The following is a 22,780-nucleotide window of genomic DNA, read 5'->3' as shown; positions in this document are numbered from 1 at the left end:
GTTTGAGTGTGTTGATATTTATTTATAGTTGTATTTGTTGTTAAAGACAGGCTTTACTACTTCAGCCAGAAGGGATTAGACCACCCAGCGAGCTAGCGAGGTCACTGTGACAGGTGGCTATCTCATTAACTCGGCTCTCATTTAACATAAGAAAAAGAGGATCATGGGGGACCAACAGGCACCGATTGGGGAAGTTTTCTATATAGAGGGAGCGAGTAGCTACGAGTAGGACAGTGTGCTTTTAAGGCGATCTCTTCCACTGTAAATTGATGTTTCAGATCATAAATATTCCTTTTTTTAATGTCTTTTGGTTTTTGTTGTTTTTTTCTAGTCTTTACGCTAGTCTTTACGCTTGCCCCCATTCACATCTCTCTGCTTATCCCTCCTTTTCTCTCCCTGCCCCCTCTCTCTCATTCCTTCACCCTCCTTTCAATCTTCAATTCTCTTTATTCTGCTCCCTTTACATCTCTTCCATGGCTGCTCATATCACTGTGTCCTACTAGTAAATGAGAAAACACAAATTAATTTTGTTATTGGCAAGGTGTTAAGTAAAATTTAATCATTTCTATTTTTCCACTGTACTCAAAACAAATTTAAAATCGATGGTATAGCATAAAACTTTGGTGCTTCACGCTTATTTTTTTCCCTCCACTGTTGAGGCCCATTATTGCTTAATTCTAATAGATGTGGAGTGTTAACTTTGGTGGAAATAATATTCACTCTTTCCACATTTAAACAAAATTGTTGGTCATTTATAACTTTACCTGTAGTAATAATGTCATTTGTATAAAACACACAAATCATAACATTCCCTTAAAGCACTGCATATAATTGACAGTCTGTCTTCATAGTAGTAGAAAATTTACATTCATAAAAGGCTTAAAAGCCTACTTGACCCATTCATTTCAAATTTAATCAACATCTGAACACAAAATACAAATAAATTAAAGAGTACTGCCTCTAATTTGGATTCACATATCATTTTTTCTTCTAATGCTCAACACCAAAAGTGACATACAACATTTCATAACAGAATCATTGAGAAAAAAAATTTCTATAAAAATTTGCTCTTACCTAAATTAAATGGTTAAAAAACATACACTTTATGAATTGGTGTCCCATTTGTTGCATCTTATATTTGTAAATGCTTACTTCTTAAGGACAGCTCACGCAATACTTCACATCAACAAACCATTTGAATTTGTTTTGGTATAGCCCCCAAGAAGCTAAAACTACATTTGTACATATTAAAACATGCACCTACGGATTTAATAGAAGATTCCTATTTTTTGCATGTTCTCTTAAAAACATTTGCACCATTTAGCACAGTAAACAGCTATTTGTTATATAACACTATTTACACACTCATTGTTCATGTTCTAAAGCACGATCAATTGATGCTATTACATTTAGTTATTAGCTGGTTAAAATCATCTCGAAAATAAGAACACTTCGCAGCCTTTTTTTAAACATCAAAATGATAACCTCCATCCTCAAAACAAAAGAAAAGATATATATACATGTACAAAATAGAAAAAGAGTGATTGCAACAACAAAAATTGTCCATTACTAAACTTTGTGTTACTAATTATCTAAGATACATGAACACATGGAAAAAAACAATATGAATAGGAGAGAGAGAGAGAGAGAGCTACAAGAGCCCATCAATTTTAAAGAAGGTGCTTACATGACAGACTGTCCTTTAAACTTTTCAATAAAAAGCGATTAAAAAGGCAGGAGATTAAGGATACGTAGAAAAGAAGAAAGAGGGGACTCGCTTGAGTGTGAAAGGAGATGTTACATAATGCTGAGAAAGAAATTAAATCTTCCTCAGACAGAATGTATGCAAGACTGGGTTTACTGAGAAAGAGAGTAATTACCCAAAGGGGTGGACAAAATACCACACCCCCTGGAGTGGACAAACTGAAATTCCTCCAGTAGTATATTTAAGAACCCACAAAAGAGACAAAACACTTGAGCAGACCAACCGAAATTTCCTTCAAACGGTGCAGGTGTACGAGTCAAACTACCTTAAAGGTAAAGACCAGTATTGGAAACGCCTCAATTTCAAAAATGAAATGGAAGCTCTTATTACCAATCATGTGAAAGATTATGTTTTGAATAATACATGATGATAACAATTTGCCGGGAAACTGCCTACTAGTTGATATATTTGGTTAATTAGTTTATCTATTTTGACCTGATAGATATAACGCACGTGTCCCGCACATGTGGCAAGTCCCTTATACATCTTTCTGTGTACAGTGCTTGTAACTTTATGAAGACTGGGCCAAATTTCTTATCATTTTGATGATTCCAGAACCTTGCAGTACATCTATGCTAGATGATCAGCCTTTTCTGATCGATTCCACAACGTTTCTTTCACAATGCAATCGCATGGCCATAACTGGTCTTTATCTTTAAAGGTATGGGGTAAACTGAAACTACCTCAAGTCTAGGGATACCATCCCAAAGACAAGTTAAACCACCTTGATGGATCAGTGGAAACTACAATATGTTGTGCAGATGACAATCTTCCATCAGGCAAAGTTACAGAGTTAAAAACCCACTCCAGTAGAGTCAGAGAAAACTCCCTTTGTGGCTCATACAGGTATGAGATGGTAACCTGCCACAAAAATATGCCACATTTTTTAACTGTGTAAATGAATGGCAACTGGGCACAACAAACACACACTTTCACAGCACTCTGTATTATAAGATACAAAAATGTAAAGCATATTACACTTACATTGTTAAATCAAGAAAATAAAATGCAGCAGTTCAGCATGTATGAACGAGTCTACTAGAACCACCTTGGTAGGTAGAACATATACCCCCCCCCCCCCTTCCAAGAAGTGCACCAATTAAAGCCCCCTCCATGGGCTGATAGCAGAGTTATACCAATCAAAAGTATATCACTGTGCAAACTTCTCTTCGTGTCCTGAAACGACCAGATGCAAATGAGAAGAGGCACGATATGGTAGTCTGAACTTCTAGACACGTTTCTCCATATATATATACTTGGAAGCACAACCATAGTGCAATTTTTTAATGAGACGAGGAATGCAGAATTAGTTCTTAACTGAGAAATGCAGATCAGGACAAATATACAAGTGTATTCGATCCAGCAAAGCTTTGTCACTGTAATAGTGCATAGTAATACAGCACTTTGACTTAGCTTGGAGGCATTGATAGTGGTGTGTTTTAGAGGCTGGTATCAAATCACAGATCCTGATGTTACTTTCCACGATCTGGTCCTGAATTTTTTTATACAGCAGATTAAGTCTGGTCAATTTACCAACCATGTAGAATGGAAGTAAACAAGATCCAACTGTGTTTATGCCAATGGAGATACATGATACATGATTGGTACCACAAATGGAAGTGGGTTCCATTTAACTCTTCATCAGAAAATAAGAAGTTTGCACAAAGCTCTGAATTAGAAAGTGCCCTCAGAGAATTCAAATGAATAGAGCTAAGAAATAAACATCATAGTTCATGCTGGTCTCAATAAGCTTTCGTTAAAGACAGCCTTGAATACCAGCATAGAATCATACTAAGTGACTAGCACAAGTATAGTGCAGTCAGAGCATGATACGCTGTTTGAAGAAACAAGCAAACTTGAGCCAAGAAAGGTACTAACATCATAGTGATGAATTTCAAAAGAAATGATTGAAAAACAATCAGCTTAACTGTCTATGTATTGATTAAACAACATATCTCAGACAGCACATCAATCTAAACCCTATACATGTGAGGTGCCAAACATGGAATACACCACCTCACTAAGCTCTCTGCAATGGTAGCAGTGAAAACCTAGTATACGACAGTAAGCTTATATAGTACCTCAATAACTAATGTATAAAAAACACTTCTGTATGTCATCTGCGAGGTACATTTAATACAATATACACTGACCAGAATAAAGCATGTGACTTGGAGGACCTCCAAATAAGATCAGGTGACAGCAGGTGCATTATCTATGTGCAGGTATTCAAAGTGAAAGTAGAACTACATGAGTTGACTTCCAGCTTTCCATTACAGTCACATGACCAATGCAATGCCTACAACATTGAGGGATCTTAGCAAGCTTCCTCCAATGCCATCATACTTTATATCAATTTCACCTGCTCTAGCTAGCCAACAACAGTGTGGGGGACCACCTGAATATCAAGATCGCATGTCGTTTCAACTACGGTACACAGTTTCTCAAAGACGATACTACCATAGGAACCTGTACAGAAAAGACCACCTGCCTACTGAATCTGTATATGAATAAGACCTGGACAAAAAATACCAAATTATTGCCTCTCTTGAGGTTTTCCTACAATGTGTACCGGTTTGACTGTATTTCCATCAGAGGCATTTTAGCTTGATGTTGTAAAGAAGCTGTCTCCAGACCAAATCTGAACATCAGACTGATCAGTTCCTCCAGTCAAGCAACGTTCAATTTCTTACTCCACCACAAACAAGATGAGTAACATGAGGAGGGGAAGGAAAAGGGGGGAAGTTTCAGAGAAGATAGGGGACCATGATTTTTGTTGTATTTTAGAGTATGCTGAATCAATGACATTAGAAAAAGAAACTGGAAAGTTATCTATTAAATTTGTCAATCACAACATACATGGCAACTGCACAAAAAATTGTTCATGTCACGTGTCTTCTAGTGACAAAAACACTATTATATAGCTAATTCACGCTGCTTTATATCACTACCAATTCGTGATTGAAAATGAATTTGATAAATGTCTGCAAACTGCAACTTTGATTTTGATATACATGTACCTTAATACATTTGATGTAAAATTGTAGTTCTCTTTGATTTCTTCTATATACAGAAACACAATGAAACAACCTATACATGAGATTGTCATTTCAAATCATATACCGGTAAGCACTTGCCATCAAGCCACAAAATATCATAGAATATCTAAAATCATCTAAACTAAAACTTTGAAATGTTTTTTGGGGTTAAATCATTATTCTTTAACAAAATGTGATCTGATGCAATTTGAATATCAAATATTTCATTTTTGATTGTAAATAAACCTAAGATTTAAAATCAAACCCTTTGCTTTAATGTAATATACCTTCCTGAGATTTAAAATACATATGCTCCAGTCATTTATAAGAACAATACATAATTGAGAGATCATATATATCCTTTGAATTTTACATATTTCATAACTGATGTTATGTAAACAAACAACAAATAAACAATCATATTAAAAAACAGTACCCTAAAAAGTATGAAACATGCCTGTATGAATAGCATTTATAGGTATTCATTTTCTGTTCTAATACTTCCTGACACGCAGCCTTTGTCCATTTCGATTTTACTGTGTATCATAAGAGATATAATCCCAGGTATTGCATCCATCAAAGTTCACAAATTTAACATATTTTTTTCCCTTTCATATTTGTTCTATATGCCATGAAAAGTAACATAATTTACCAATTTCAGTATCTGCTCAGTAATAAACACAGCTTTTACATCAGACTAAGCTCAAATATAATCACACATAAATCATATCCAGATAAATAGTGAAGGCATATGTCCCTTCCACACATAAATATTTGATTTAATGATGTTTGGAGGCGTGTCAACACAGGAATTCAACCATTCTACAGTATCATAAAAAGTTAAAAACACAACAGATCACATTTCAAACATTGGTTATTTTACAAGACTGTATTCATCAAGCTTGCTTGAATGCTTCTGGTGGAATTTTCCCTTCGCTCTGAAATACAAAAGGAAAAAAAAGAGGAGTTAAAAATGGGTAAGAAACCAACAACAACAACAAATGTAATAGTTGTAAAAAATACACATATAACTAAGCCATTTATTTGGTATATAACCAATTCTGAAAGTGTAGGCAATATTTTATAAAAATACATTATACTAGAAAGTGATTCTATTTTGCAAAATACTGTTTGCTAGGAACTTACATTACCTTCTAAATTAAATTAGATAATCAAAATTATATTTTGACTGGATTTGTCATGTTTTTGTAAAACCCTCGATGGGTATTGGTGAGGGTGAGTACTTTATATTTTGCATATGGTCAAACAATGAAACTGAAATTTTATATGAAAGAGCAATGTCTCAACTATATTGATCAATGCATGAAAAATCAAAAGACCAATAAATTGGGGTAAAGTCGCTATTCATTAATACATTCTTAACGATACCGTACACACTGAACCAAGTAAATAATTTAATAGTGCAAGGAGGATCTTGTCTCATGAAAGGAAACAATCTTATGGATGGGTTGTAACAATCATTAACAACAGCAAAGGATGAATTACCTTTAGACTAGTGAAGACCTTCCCTGAATTTTCATAGTTCCAGTTATTCTCTACTAGACATCTGTGTAAAACAATAATTGGTAAAAATAATTGAAAAATAAATAAATAAACAGAGGCTATGCACAGTGCTCCTGTTCGATAAATTTAAACAATATTCAATTTGACACCTTATTTTTATAACACACACATAAATTGATCTTAATTAAATTGAATTTAACAGCTGCGATGGGTAGTCGAATGCTCGAGTACCTGCACGGTTGACAACTACTCGGGTACGAATTCTCGTACCCGAATATTCGGCCGCAAAAAAAAAAAAAAAAAAAAACTGTCGAGGCCCACGCTTACCCGTGCCAGGGAGAGCGGCGGCCGCTGGCATGGTACCGTTGCTAAAAATGTTTCCTAACTCAAGCACTGTCAAACTCACCACTCAGAAACTGGGACCAAATGTCCGGATTTCTGTTTGGACTTGGAGGACAATGGATTATTCTGCCATCTTTGGTTTTTTAAACAGCATTGTTTACTGTTATTATTATTATTAAATCGGCGCTTTCAACTGCAACTCAAAGTGAAGTTGCATGCGTTTTCGGCGATACTGGGATACTGCACCAGTGGTATGGTGGTGGCAAAAAAGAAAAAAAATCCAAAAATCCAAAAAAATTCAAAAAAATTATTAAAAAACATGGCGTCCGAATATTCGAGTATTCGCTTGTAAGCCTGGGAGTGTACTCGGGTACCTCATTACACTGTTGTGCACAGCCTTACTGTATTCAAAACAGTTCATATCTTGTATGCCATTTCACACCATAATAGGGCGATTGCAAAGGCGTATACAGCAATTCAAAAATATTGTACAGTTTCTTTCTGATCACATAAAAAATAAGCACTTAGAGGGACTCTCCAGTTTATTATGCATCATAAAAATTCATCTTCATTAATATTTCAGTACACCAGTCATTTAATGGCCCTACTAGAGTGTGAATCATACCAAGTATCAAGGAGAATCATACTTTGAATGATACATTATATTCATTTATTATTGAATTGCTGATATTTGGAAAACAAAATGAATCTTGCTCTGTAAACAACAGGGACCCGTTTCACAAAGCCTTTTTTCAATGACAGAAGACAAAAATCAGTGACAACTCTGCTGATAACCAATCAAAAGGAAGGGTTTCAGTAGCTTATAACAAAAACTGTCATGTGTCACTGACAAGTTCTGTGAAACGCCCCCCAGGACTGGCCCATGCCCCAACCCTCACCACAAACTTTGCACTTACTTCATAGACCAATCTGCATTCATCCCAGACACTCTCATGAACTCAGCTAGCATCGTCTGGTGTGCTGGGCTGAGTCCCTGTGGTGCCTGCATCGGTGCAGGCATTGATGTAGGAACATTGACAGGGCTGGTGGATGGTGTGGGACCAGGACTAGCAAATGAGCTCTGTAAGACAGTGGGAGAGGAAGATTAGCGCATGAGATATAGTCTTGGAATCAGAATTCAAAAATGTTGAGAAAAATTAGTCGGTAATCAAACCAGAATTTAACTAATGTATTAATTGCTCAGAAATAAGAATAGCGTAATAAATTCAATAGTCAGACTGTGTTACATATATCACAAAATATTTCTCAGCAGAGGTAAAATATATGCTTAGTTTGTATTACACAATTAAAATTTTCTTGATGGAAAACCATAAGAGCAAATATAATAAAACAATTCAGATTAAGCATTGACCCTATTGCAGTTACTTCAGATAATCTGACTTCCTAGGGATTGTCTCTAAAAGGAAATTTTTCTTAGAAAAGGCTTTTTTCTTCTTTTTTCAATCAAATACTATAAACAAAGTAGCACAGCTTCATTGAACTAGATAGTCTGGTTCTTTGTAAATTGGATGTAAGATCTGCAGTGTATACACCTACCTTCTGCTGGCTTGTAGCTGGTCTAAGGCAGAGTTGATCGTTGATGATACACAGGCCAGTATTAGGATGATGTGTAGCTAGAAACACCCTACTGAAGGCTATCACTACATCATCATTGGACTTGCCTGAAACTGAAGACAAAATAATTATTTAAATAATATAAAGTGGGTATAACTTATTACTCTGTTCTTGGATATATCCAGCAAACATGTAGATGATATCACATTGTAATTTGAAAATCATACTAAAGGTACTACGACCTCAAATTCATGAATTAAATGTAAATTAACTACAGAATGCACAGCCATTAAGTAATTTACAACAAGTTTTAACACCATGAAAAAATAATATTTCTTAGCACAAACATAACATTTAAGAAAGATATAGTTGAGCATTATCTTACCTTCTTTGAAAGTACCACTGACTGTGAAACACAGTAGATTTCCCTGTAAATAAGGAAATAAGAGAATAGAACATTACCACATCATCAATGTCTTATATTGCTCATTTTGTTGTATTAAATAGCATGCATACATTCTTTAAAATTACAGCTGACCTGAAAAAAAATTAAGTAGCATTTACAACTAAATTACTATGAAAGACAGAGGTCTCTAAATTTGCTCATGGTAACATGAATATATCGTCTAGTCCCAATATTTATAACATTTTTACAATAACTTCAAATGAAATTTCTTTCTAATTAAGTTTATGCCTTGTCCAATGGAATTTCTTGTATCATCCACTACTACTACTACTTCTATTTCATGCACCATTTTCCCTTGGCAGGGGTTGGTTGCCGGAATCCTTCGTCTCCACACTCTCCTCTGTTCCCTGTTTGAGCCACTGTCTCTTTTAATGTTATCCTTCCAACATCCAAAATTTCTTCTGACATAAAAATTATTAATCTTTCTGATTAAACAGGAACTCTGATAGCTTGTGAAACGGGGTAAGAAGTAATAATATCCAAAATTAAAGAGAGTACACAGAATCTATAAGATTACTATACCTGTGCCATAGAAACATCCATCCTGAGGGAGTTCATATCATGTTGAGTGGCTGGTAGGTCATGGAGGTAGGCTATGATGGGTACTTTCTTCTGCTTTATCAACTTGTTCCGTTGAGCTGAATAGGAATTAAAGAGAGGATGAGGTGATTACAACTTTCATCCACTGCTCTTGGTAAACTAAAGATGGAATACTATTATAGGAACCCTGATTTAATACAGAAAATGCAAGCTTTTACATAAGCAGGGGTTGATTGTCAGGAATTTAGATTTCATTTATCTTTTCAAGAGATGCTGGCCAAGGGTTCAGTGATCTGAACAGATATAGGTAATAAATATTCACACCCTGATAGAGTAATCATCATCAATAGTGATCTGTCAGTTTATGACAGGTTCAGTGAATTCAACCAGAATTTAACCAATCAGAATTCTTCATCTAGTGTCTCTCCAAGTAACATACAAAAGATTGTAAGTGGTATGCTCCATCACTGGAACACATAATTTGTTCACATTCACCTGGGTCCTTTGCGATGAGTAGATTGCGGCTTTGATGATCTCTCAAGTAGCGGCTGAGGCGTGTCTTCCCTTGGCCAGGCTCCAGGTTCAAAGGTATAGATAATGAGAAGCTTCCCTGTACAGTAAGAGATGATAGAGAGCACATTACAATGAAAGAAACTCAGATGTATAAACACAAGCAAAATATGTGTCCACTTTAATTGCATGTTGCATGATAAACTGAATGTATAAATTCTATTGTTGGAAGTGTATACTGTAAACACGGCCAATGTAAGTCGTACTTGTCTCTTTGTAGCAGTTGTAGTACTATAACCCAAACTACTATTACTGCTACTCTTAATAGTAATGTGGATTCCATGAAAGTCAAATCTGCAATTTCAAAATGCTATATTAATGTTTCAAACTACTTATATCACTGGCCACATGATCACTAGGAGTAAATAACTTATATGAACAACCATTTAATGGCAAGTCTCTCAATGCATAAAATTGGTGATTTAAAAAAAAAGATCTTTTACCTGATCATGGTAGACTTCAAGTAGTGGTTGTCTATCTCGGGAATCATACACTTTGAAGAACCTGTGAGAGATGTTAAAAGAGATAGTAATTCATATAATGTATTGGTCTACTTGTTGCTAAACTGTCAAAGTTTGCGTTCATTCGCTATCAAGATAAGTTGCATTTACTGCTATCAATACATATGGACCAATAAATTGCACAATGAAGCAATTGTGAATAGTGGGACAAGTACAACAAAAATCCCTTCAATGTACCTCAGGATACTAATAGTATTACTCTTAGAGACCTCAGACAGACAAAATGCTCTAAAGAATGATATGGCTTTAATCAGCAAATAGTTACATTGTATCTCAACAAGATGTGAATGTTCAAAATAAATCGATTGCAAAAATCTCCGAATATTTCATTATATCAAATCTACTTGTATTATTTGCATTTTAGAATCTGCAAGGGAGACAAATTGCTTACTTTTCCATGAAAGGTACAAGGATTGCTTGGATTTGATCCCCAGCAAAGAAGTTTGGTAGGATGGAGGGCAGTGGAGCAGTATCTTCCAGGTCAAAGTTGATGGGAGGGGGTAGTGTACTTGCATCCTGTTTTCAAGGAGGAAGGAAATGGAAACAATGAAAAATCTCTTTGAACATTTTTATGTGATATTGCATACACACATTGGCACTTAAACAATATTTTTTTTTTTTGGCAGAAAAAAACACATACATATCACCATTTTATAACATAATCATGTCTAAACCCCTGGTCTATGATTGTAAGATTGGATTATAATTCACAATATTCATGTAGTTTCATTTGGTAAGCTCCATATGTGTTGACCTAAAACAGAAATTATTTATCTTGCTTTGATTTGCCTTATTTCAACTTAGTACATCAATATCCAGTCATTCAAGAAGCTTTAATGAGTTTGCAAGCCTCTATTTCCCTATGGATTTCACCACTATTAATCCTAGAGGTCAACAAAAATATATGCAAGATTTTTTACTTGCTTCAGTGAATCGTGCAAAACTAAACAAGCTGTATTGAAGGTAATGCTCTACTCACCAAGATCTCAACCTTAGGGAATCTCGACCGAATAGCGCTGAAAAAGAAGCACATTAGGGATCAGCTTCTCAAACCAGTGATTTACCTACAAGGTGATATTCCATACTACATGTACCTTGTGCAAATATAAGTCATTTGAATAATATTACCAAACAACAAAGGCAGTCGTAGGCATGTTTCTGAAAACTGGGATGGGGGGGGGGGGATACTTGAATGAATTAGGGAAATACCCCCGGACCTTTGTTTATAAAGAGCCTTTCACACGTATTGTGATATTCAAATAGTGAATAGATCTTATGAGGCGAAGGCAGAATAAATACATGAAGCTGAAAATCCCACTGTTATAATATATCACATAACTGGCAGACTGAAAGAAGGGGATATGATCAATATTTGTAGACATGTAACGGTATGATCAGGACAAAACAGTCCAGCATGGTGACTGAGTGACACGATGAACCAGTATCAGAAACCTTTAGAAAGATGCAGAATGATATCAAACAGTGTGATGTTCACAAGTCAAGATTCTGAATTAATTTTCTTCAAAAAGTATTCTAAAACTTCCTCAAATCTGTCTCCACAAAACTACAGTCATGAGGACTCTGTATATTGACTCATAAACTTGAAAGCAAAACCACATAAACAGTGCTGACTGATGGTAGACATCTAGGGACCAAAAACTCTCAACATCAAAAAAAAAAATCTCTTCCAAAACCACATAAACAGTGCTGACTGATGGTAGACATCTAGGGACCAAAAACTCTCAACATCAAAAAAAAAAAACTCTCTCCCATACTCACCAAAATTTTCTGGATAACAAAATCTTCTGTCACTAAGATTTTATACTTAATTTTAATTGCCTGTCTAATTCTTATGTTCAGTGTTAATACGTAATTTAGCTTTACTCATACTAGCCCTTTTGAATGCCTAACAGATTTAATGTTTGATCCTACACTATGACAACCATCCCATTTACACTTAAGATACAATGGAAACACACAGAAACTAACAGAGGTGAATAGAATAGATAGGAAAGGGGTGAGGAAAGCAGACATAAACGCATAGCAGGTGTCAATGAGGTGAACACAATAAATACCAGTAAAATTGAAATTAATCAAAATAATGTTGTGGGTACTATTTCATATCTTTCTCTTTGGAATAAAAAGCACACTTAGTAGAACAATGCCAAAGATGCACTCCATATGAAGCTTCATATGTCTGAATATCATATGTCAAGAATAATCAGAACCATTTTGGGCTCATCAAACCAGTAGGTCTGTATTCTTTACGCTGTAGGCAATTCTCATATTGCAAGTACGGTGTTGGAGGTGGGATGTTGTGTTCATCCAAGGCAGGCCATGATATGATCGAGGTACTCCTGTAATAACTAGAAGAGGTGTGTGTACTGCTGGCAGGCAGGTCCCCGTTTGAGCGTCTGTCTTAGGTTGCCCTCTTGCACTGAGGATCTTACCCGTCATGGACACTCTAAACCGTCAGGACCTGCAGTGACCACTGTCACAGGACCAAGGATGGTCACGTCTTAATCTGTTGTTCTCTCCAGGAGCTTATAGTGAGGCCCTTCTGTGCATTTCAAGGATCTTGAAGATACTGGTGGAGTGGCTTTGGATGTATTTACTTCACACTCATTTTCCCAATTGTTGAACTGGCTGATTTGTCAGCAAAGTTGTGTCAACTTGTACAAGAGTAAATGGAGAAAGGCATCCATTGCATAGATGGGTAACCAACCCATTGGATGTGGTTATGACTGAAAGCGCTGGCTATTTCTCTTTCCATTCATTCAACTTATTTTAGCTGAATTGTGTCTTCTTTTTCTGTATCTTGACAGGAGACATAATGTCTCTCTGAACAATGACGACCGACTCTCATTCGGCAAAGATCATGAATTCAAGGACTATGAGCATATGTTTGGCAATGCATACTAAGTGGCCAGTATGTTCCTAGTCAATTTTCTTTTTTCAAATTAGGATTTTTTCATGAACTGGTGTTTGAAAGTGTTCACTCCATTCTCAAAAAAAAAATTACAAAGGATTTGGAAAGAAGAAAGAGATAGGATAACGACAAGAAGAATGAGACACCGCACTACACATGCCACAAAATGGAATGGTCTTATTATTTTTTGGAGAAAAAAAAATGTCTTTCCAAAATCAACCCGCAACCAGTTTTAAAGGGATTTTTCATCTTGTATATGATTTTTATGTTTTACAATTACGATCTTAACTTCTTCAAATCTTGAAACTTTGGGTGTTCTTCAACAAATTATGAAAATATCTAAATTCTCTGCCTCTCAAAATTATTTTAATCATTCTAAAAAATTGAGGAAAAAGAAGCTACACATATAATTCAAACAAAAATTCATCAAAGCGTTAGCTTTTTCAATGGAAAGTTGAGTTTTAGTGGAGGTAATGTAGAGATAATTGGCAGTATCAAATGATTCAATTTGTTTAAATCTCTATACGAAGGGGTGAAAATGAATAGCAAGATTGAGGTCTAGTAGAAGTCAGCAATATTTTTCAGCATATTTAGAGAAACACAAGAATTGAACACTATCACACTGATGACAGCATGCAAGCGCTATATTTTCTCGACAACTCAAAGCAAGCAGTGTACGTACTGTAGAATTGACAAGACGTGCCAGTATTTGGTTTACTAGAGCGGACAAATATATCAAGGATTACAGAAATCCAAGAGTTTTGTATCAACAGCGCTACAAAAGTAAAAGGGGCTCAAAACTAATATACCATAAACATAATCATCCTTTTCTTTCATTATTATGCTCCATCTCTTTAGCCCCCAAGCCCTGGCTTGGTGCCTGGGTCTTGCCTCATCAGGCAACCCTCTTGACACCACCATCAATGCACATCAGGACCAGATGCCATCTTGTTGCTTGGTAACAAGATGCTATCCTCCTGGAACAAACCTCCAGCTTGGACCCTCTGGAATCGTTCAGCCATACCTGATGTACGTTGACTGTTCCCTGAAGTTATCACAGAGAGGGTTACCATCGAGTGTCAGTTCCCTCAACTTGAGTCCCTTTAAGTTGTTCAGCTCTGCTTCAGATCTCAGCTACAGAGAAAACAACCGAACACTTCCATTATAGGCATACATACAGTTATAACTCTTCCATTCTCTATGCGTCTTTCACTTTCAATGTTTTCATTTTCCCTGGTTCTTTCTGTCTCTCCTCTCTTCTGTGCCCTCGTTTACTCTTATATGAGTATAAGAAACGTCTCCTACATTTTGTCCTGCCGAATTGCTATATCAATACATGCCATGATCAAGAATAAGATATTCCAAAATTCATCAGCAAAGAGCACATAAATTTGTTTTCATAATAACCAATTCTTGACATTCACTCCAAGATAAATGTTCCCTTTGCTCTCTCAATATAAACTTTCTCTTCATACGATGTTCACTTACATTGTTACGTGCTAGACTGAGTGTTGTGATGTTGGGCATCTTTAGCGGTAAATCCGACATGCTCTTCAGGTTGTACAGTTTGTTGGCATCAAGTTGAAGCGTTGTCATCTAGAAAATAGAAATATGTTCCTTCTTTCAATAATATGAACTCTTTAAAAGGTATTATCATGGAATCTACCGTCAACATAACCTACATCCATCTAATGTCAATTTACTCCTAGTGGCTAAACTGATAAGAGTAAGTTAGAAATGTTGAGACTTGAAATAGTGCATTATTGTTAGTGCATAGAGGTGTTGTGGTCCGGTGGATAAGTCGCCAGACTGTGAACCACATGGTACGGGTTCAAATCCCTGTAGTAGCACTAATGTCCTTTGGTAAGACATTAATCCACAATTGCCACAGTCAACCCAGTTGATGTAAATGGGTACCGAGCAGGAATTAATTCCTTTATGTGCTTGAGCGCTGTGATGGCAGCTGTGCTAAAGCCAGGGTTATAATAATGGAGTGCCAGGAGTGACAATGTGCCAGACATGAGTGCTATACAGGACTCCACTATCATAATTATTATTATCCTTATTGCAGCCATTCTACCATTTCTTGTCACCTATTGCCAAGTTGTTTTTTTGGTCAAACAACCTAATGCTACAGAGCATAAACAGGGCACTATGATATCACTTTTGTAAGGGGAGAAACATCACCTTTAAATAAAAACTTACTTTCCTGATCTTCAGGGAAAGAAATCAAACAAAAGATTTCTATCCATAAGTCATTAGATATGTTCTTATAACTGATACCCAGAAATCCTACTACTTCAAGTACGCATAAGAAGCATTGAAACAGCAAAGTAAATATACCAACAGAAACACAGACAAGATACAGGGGTGATAGTGAGCACTAAAAAAAGAAGAGTATTCGGAGGGGAATGGCATCTAACAACATCCCCCCCCCCCTCTTTGAGTAAGAAAATTGGGACAAAATAGGGGAAAATAGGGAAGAATAGAGAAAATAAGGGAAGAATCAGGAAAATGTGGATAAAATTTGGGGGAAAACAAATTTAATCTGGAAAAAAAAAAAAAAATAGGGAAACCAATTTAAATTGAGTAATTATCAGGCCTGAAGATATGTCTTTATTAAGTTTACCTCTGGAATGTTTTCAGTGATTATTTTGAGGATTGCAGCAAAGTGGGCAGGTCTTTCTACAATCATGTACAGCTTTCCTTTCAAATCTGCAAGAAATCATATAATACATGTGAATGAGAGAGGACCATGATTAAGTACATTCATCTTCCAAACATAAGTCGCAAGGCATTGAACAAAGAAATTATAAAGCGTTGAATGCTGTAATGGACTAACATATCTCCTCTCTTCTCCATTACATTAGATTAATCATCCAAACATGAATTCATTGCCTTCATACAAAGAATTTGAAAAGAGGATTTAGTCCCAAGATTAGAGTGTATTTTTATATTACATCTTCTTGTTGATAACAAATGGAATCCTAGACCATTCAAATGCAAAGCCTGTGAAGCTGTGACTCTCAATATAAATTTATATATTCCCATACAAAACTGAACAACCAAAACACATACATTTACAAGAAACAAGAAAACAAACCTCAAACAAAATTTAACATTTATAGTGGACTAGTGGTATAAACATACTAATGACTTGGATATGTGATTTCCACTCTCAAGCTTTGTTCAGACATGGCATTTTTAAACCGCCTCAAAATCAGCCGCAGGAAAATTGATTGATACAGGCATAATGTGCGTAGCACATCTGCATATCATAAAATATAGATCACAGTATCCACACAAGAGCCTTGTTGTGCACAATTTTCTTTATTTTTGTTACCCCTTGCCCTTTATATACACTTAAAATGGTTATTATTTTTAAAAGCGGTTTATTGCATCATGTCTGAATGGGGCTTTACTACCATCATTACTAACCAGCATCATTTGTCAGGTTTCCGAGATCTAGGGACTTGGCGGAGGGGTCGTAGCGTCTGCTCATCACTTGTTTAAGCAGTCCTAGATCTTTATCATTAAAGACAGTTTTCACGGGCGGTCTGCACGGCCGACTCTGAATTATGATCTGTAATAAAGTACACAGGAAATTACAAAATGGAAATAGTTTCACTTTCAGTTTTGTTCCTTCTTTCATCGTTTGAAAAATGTAAAATGACTTGAGTGCTTACAACACAAACATTTCTTCCAACGAGAAACAAAAATTATATATATCTATAGACTTTCTTCCTTCTCCTTTGCAAAACTCAACTCAAATACAAATAGATTGAATTCAACTTTGATCCATGTGTTGCTAGCCAGTTATCACAAATCAAACTTGAGATCGAAAGAGAGAGAGAGACAGACAGACAGACAGACAGAGACGGGGAGAGAGAGAGAGAGAAAGAGATGGACAGGCAGAAACAAAGAGAGAGAGAGCGACAAACACACATGGAGAACAAATTACAGACACATCTTGTTCTATAGATTACCTTGTGTCCGCTTGGTGTTGTTATTCTACTGCTAACATCTTTCAATGCATCACCAGCTGCTAAATCATCCACATAGAATATAGCAGTCTGATTGTCATATGAAAACTGCAAAGGCAAATAAAATAGAGATAAAATAAAGTTTTAAATAATATAATACATCTTTGTTGTATATAAAAAGAACACAAATACAGTCAGTGTGTATCAATGCAGACAGATATACTGTGTGAGTAGAATTTACTTTTACATTATGGTAGTAAGGTTATTCTCTAACATTTGTCTACTACTTATGATTGTTTAATTTTCTTCATGTGCAAATTAATTACGATACAAGTACGTTGTTATGACAATGATTAGAAAGCAGTAAGGTTAGTATAAATGAGTAGGATGCTCGAGACAAGAAAGTTGGAGGGAAGAAGTGGAGGGTGGGAGTGTCATTGTGGCATGAAAGTCAGTAACCTCTTGTAGAAAAGGGAAAATGTTGACTTTAATAAATGATGATGAAGGAAAAGAAAATGAGTGAAACATGAAAGGCTATCATATGTTATATTTCTTCATTATATTCATGATTGTTGATTGACATTACCTCTTGTGGTATAAAAGGTTCTTTACAGGCACCTTGGATAGTTTTGATGAGCCATTCCTTCTCACTTTTCTTCCCATATGGAATCTGATAAAAGAAGAAAGACAAGAAGAAAGACAAGGATGATTTAGATAAAGTGTAAAAATCACACCAAAAACATTTTGTTCTGCTTGTTCTGCTTGTTATGGGTGCAGTGTCTTTATTAAGAATTGGAGCTTCAAAGATATATTGCAACTTTCTACTAAAAAAAAACAAAACTTGTTAGTAGAATACTTGCACTCCCACATAATAAGACACCTGAAGGGAAGCCAAGTTAGACTTAGGTTCCATGTGTGTGGTTTCATGGTATTCTTTATTTCCTCATACTACTCCATTAGCCCATAGAGTATGAAAGAATGTTTTTTAAAGATTTCTTTTATACATTCTTTGATACACTTTAGACCGCAGAAATCTTAAAGATAAACTCCAGTACTGGTAAAAAAAAAAAAATAATTCTCACAGAATCAAACGAAACTTACACTGAATGTTCAAGATTACAAATAAATGACATGTGCCAAACAATTTTGGAAGTAGAGGTGTCGTGGACGAGTGGATATGTCATCGGACTGTGGATCACAAGGTTCGCGGTTCAAGTCCCACCGCGGCACTAATGTCCTTTGGCAAGACATTGATCTACATTTGCCACTCTCCACCCAGGTGTTAAATGGGTACCCGGTAGGATGCGAAAGCTAATGTGGTTTGATTAGCAAGTGGCGCTTGTAAAATGGCGACTGGCTGGAATGCTCCCCAGGGAGTGGAGATTGTGCACACATTGTGTGCGGGTAAGCACTGAATCCAATGACCGGGGTAATAATATATTTGTAAAGCGCTTAGAGACATTTGTATTAAGCGCTATATAAAAATTAAATATTATTATTTTTTTATTATAAGAAAATGTATACTGGCTGAGTAATGAGCATAGAAAGACAAGGAAATCAAGGTAGTACTAGCCCCGACACCATGTGTGTTGTCCCATATATAGCTTTCTATGTGAGTGCTTGTTACTTTACCAAGACTCGGTCAAATTTATTATGATTTTGATGACTCCAGAACCTTGCAGTGCACACCAATACTTACATGCTACATGATCAACTGTTTCTGATCCTTTCCACACCTTTTCTTTCACAATGCAATCGCATTACCAGTACTAAAGTTTATCTTTAACTTTTTATAGCTATTACTATAAATAATGCTTAGAAAAGCTTGACGTTTAAAAGCTTCTGTTTTATTGTGTGCTACTTAATTAAATTTTCTAAATTGTTGCTACAATTGTAGACATACATGTACACTGTATGATTCGTTGGAATCAATCACAACTTAAAGGGATCCGGTAACTTTGTCTTAGATCCTTAAAAAAATCCTCATGCTGCAATGATAATTATAAACCTTAAGGATAGTCAGGAACTCCATGACCTTTACAAGCCGATCGCCCGTCTGATTATCAAGACATTTATGATTGAAAATCGAAATTAGATTTTGCGTTTGCCAAACAGGTTTTCGTAACTGTACAGTCTATTGGGGAAAACGAGTATGGAAAACTGGTTCACTCAAAGGTTTTTACTTTTTTGAGGCACTTCTTGATCACTTTGAAGCGCAATAGGGCTTCAATATAACACCATATCACAGACACTGATAATATGTAGGGCCATGCATCTCAGATTTAACATTGTTAAACGATGCCTTTAACTTCCAATCAATATTAATTGCAACTCCAGAGAGACGAAACATGAGATTACATGAGATTGTAAGTCCGCAACTGACCGAAAAACATAAGATTCATGCATGTCAACCATAAGTCTTTATAAGATAAGGTCCCCCATGCCACCAATAAAACAGCATGACAATCATACTCACAATGATCTTGCACCATGTTTCATCTTCCCTTCCACTATGCCTTGAGCCATCCTTGAAGGGTAGACCTAGTCTTGACATAGAGCTCTGCGCTGAACCTCCTCTCCGATCATTGTTCTGTTGTCTCCTTTGGTTGTGCCCAGATTTCCGGTTTCCATAAGGATTGCTGAAGGAGATCAAATCATAATTAAGAATCCAATTTTTTTTTTCTTGCTAACAGAATAATTATTGAACTTTTCACAACTAGGCAGATAATTAATCATGTTTTACTTGGATATTTATTCAGACTTTCAGAGAAATATATTATTTTTTAAAGCAATAATGGGAATTAATTTACTACAAGTAAATCGAAAGCAAGAAAACAAGACAAGACAAAACACTTACAAGAGGCCTTTGGATTCCTGTCAATGATATTACCAATATACATGTATGTGTATTAATCCTATCAGTTTACAGTTAAAAGTAATACATACATGTATAGTGACTAATAACTTTCTCTCCCAAAGATGCTCACACTTTACAGACAACTCACACTAAATTGTCAGTTTAACACTACTAACTATACTACAACAATAATAAGCTATAGTAAAATATCAAGTGAAATAATGGAAGGAAAAAAAAAAGAAAAAAAAAAAACGCTAACAATTTTATGGCTCCACACTATACCTTAAACCACGGTCTAGATTGCAATTTATGGGTTCATGTGCAATGGGACTCCTATTCACGTAGTAATTAGGGAAGTCCAGAGTGTATTTGGAAGGTCCATGTCGAGTATCATGCCCTGGCTTATGGAACGAGTATGACAAATATAACATCTTGTCCATGCGAATCAATAAATAATAACATTTAAAGGAAACCAAAACCTTCATACTAAGTTACTTTTATTGTAAAGTTTAAAAGATTTGAATAAAATCAGTGAAAATTTGAACAAAATCGGGCAAGGAATAAGGAAGTAAGAGCTTTTTGAAATGACTAGTCACTAGAGGGCAGTATTCAATTTGATGACATCATCTGTGAACAACTCTCCATGCCTTTTGTACATAAAATTTCACATTTTTTTGGTTTTCTTTGTATTTATTTTTGTTCTTGATCCGACTTCATAACATGTGAAGTAGAATATCATTTTGCATTCTATATCTTGCTCTCGGGAGAGTACATTATCTCAATCACAAGAAAGAAGGAAAAACATGAAATTTGATGTACAAAAGGCATGGAGATTTGTTCACAGATGATGTCATCAAATTGAATACCGCCCTCTAGTGACTAGTCATTTCAAAAAGCTCTTACTTCCTTATTCCTTGCCGGATTTTGTTCAAATTGTCACTGATATTTTTCAAATATCTTAAACTTTACAATAAAAGTAACTTAGTATGAAGGTTTTGGTTTCCTTTAAGACATGAACAAGAGACTTCCCTCTTTAGGATTAAACTTACAATCTTGAATTTGCCTTTGAATTATCTCCATCTTCCATCGACACATCATCATCTTCTAATCTTGACCTTGGGTTGACCTGTTCTGAATCTCTATCATTCATTCCTCCTCCTCCACCTCTACTGCTACCTCCACTGCCACCGCCACGACGACCTCCTCCTCTCCTTTTATCTCTTCTACCACCTCCACGATTTCCTCTCCATTTCCCTCCAGATCCTCCTCCCCCTCCTCCTCCTCCTCCACTGTTACCACTCCCTTCCCCACCACCCCTACCCCTTCCCCTTCCTCTATAACCACCATCTCTGTCACTGTATCTGTCATAGTTGTCATTGCGACCTTGTCCTCTGAAGTTATCATTTGAATCCGGTTGATCCCAATCAACTCTGTTTCCTCTTCCTCTACTTCCACCACCACCTCTTCCTCCTCCTCGTCCTCCTCCTCCTCCTCCTCTTCCTCCTCGCCAGTTCCCACTTGGTACTTCTCGAGAGCGATCATCATGTTCTGCATGTTTCCATGTAAGATGACGGAATAAAAAAAGACAGATAGATCAAAATTACATTCAAACTATGACGCATTTAACATTGTCTTATGAAATCTGAAACTTTCATTAACAAAAAGTAAGGTAGACTCTAGAGCCCTCAGAAATTTAGTCAAATTCAAATGCAGGCCTGATACTGATAGTGATATGTTCAAAGTTCATGCAAAATGTGCCAGAGGGTCTAATACTCAAAAGAATTGGAAAAATATGTCTGCTGGTCCGAGAATAAGGAGGATCGAGGACCGTCTTCGTCAAGGTGGACAGACGCGTCCTCATAAATAAGGATCGTCCGCATTTTTTGCAGACAATTATTTTTCTGATCCACGCGTTGATGATCCTTATTTTTAGGACATGATTTGTCCACGTTTACGAGGATATCCTCATCTTTGCGGACGATCCTTATTTATATGAGGACATGTCCGTCCACGTTAACGAAGACGGTCCTTGATTCTCATTATTCTCGGACCAGAGCCCCTACTGTCTATTTTTAATTAGACCCTAAAAGGTTACTCATTCACATTCACAAATTAATTCACCATGTTCTTCTAACTTGTTAGATCTACAATCCATCTATTATTCGTCTACTACTAGCAATGGTCATCATCAACGAAAGGTTACAGTGCAGTGACAATCATGAAAACGTCAATGGGCGACACCGTTTTGTGTGTGCCGATGACCCATTATTCTCATTAAAAAGCTCTTTCCCCGACTAAACCTACTCTAAAGAACTCTTATATTTACCGTAGTAATTTCTACCGCCTCCTTTAGAAGATTTTGTAATTGTGAAATCCCCCTGACGGTTATAATTCGACATGATAGTTGAGACTTCGTTTTGCCTTAGTTGAGGTTCCTCTAGCAATCAATGCCTAGATATATTGTGTATGCATAGCGCATACGATATGCGTATACTCAACGTAATATGCGCGTGTACCGTAGTACCGGTTCTCGCTCTAGTGCTGGTACCGTTTATCCAACGACCCACTTTCATTCTGGTCTTGCGCCATCTTGCGACTGATGTGTGTAGCATCCCTTCTGTCCAGCTCCCTCCACCCAACTCTCTCCCTTTCTCTCCCCCCCCCCTCCCC

General features: G+C 36.2%; 1 protein-coding gene across 1 annotated transcript; it reads right to left on the bottom strand.

Annotated features, from left to right (window-relative positions):
- Nucleotides 1-2,523: 2,523 nt before the first annotated feature.
- Nucleotides 2,524-22,558, bottom strand: LOC586399 (nuclear RNA export factor 1). The gene is made up of 19 exons (XM_786183.5): nt 22,437-22,558; nt 21,160-21,658; nt 19,730-19,892; nt 17,840-17,923; nt 17,257-17,361; nt 16,709-16,853; nt 15,900-15,985; nt 14,759-14,866; nt 14,295-14,404; nt 11,321-11,357; nt 10,733-10,857; nt 10,264-10,324; nt 9,746-9,860; nt 9,233-9,348; nt 8,630-8,672; nt 8,227-8,357; nt 7,587-7,750; nt 6,310-6,370; nt 2,524-5,741 (listed from the first exon to the last, which is right to left on the bottom strand). Exons 1-19 carry the CDS (start codon nt 22,507-22,509, stop codon nt 5,700-5,702), a joined length of 2,268 nt encoding a protein of 755 aa, XP_791276.4. The 5' UTR covers nt 22,510-22,558; the 3' UTR covers nt 2,524-5,699.
- Nucleotides 22,559-22,780: the final 222 nt, after the last annotated feature.

The sequence above is a fragment of the Strongylocentrotus purpuratus genome, unplaced genomic scaffold (assembly GCF_000002235.5).
Source record: "Strongylocentrotus purpuratus isolate Spur 01 unplaced genomic scaffold, Spur_5.0 spur5_scaffold_5, whole genome shotgun sequence".
Classification (NCBI taxonomy): domain Eukaryota; kingdom Metazoa; phylum Echinodermata; class Echinoidea; order Camarodonta; family Strongylocentrotidae; genus Strongylocentrotus; species Strongylocentrotus purpuratus.
This window is presented reverse-complemented; position numbering and strand designations above follow the sequence as displayed.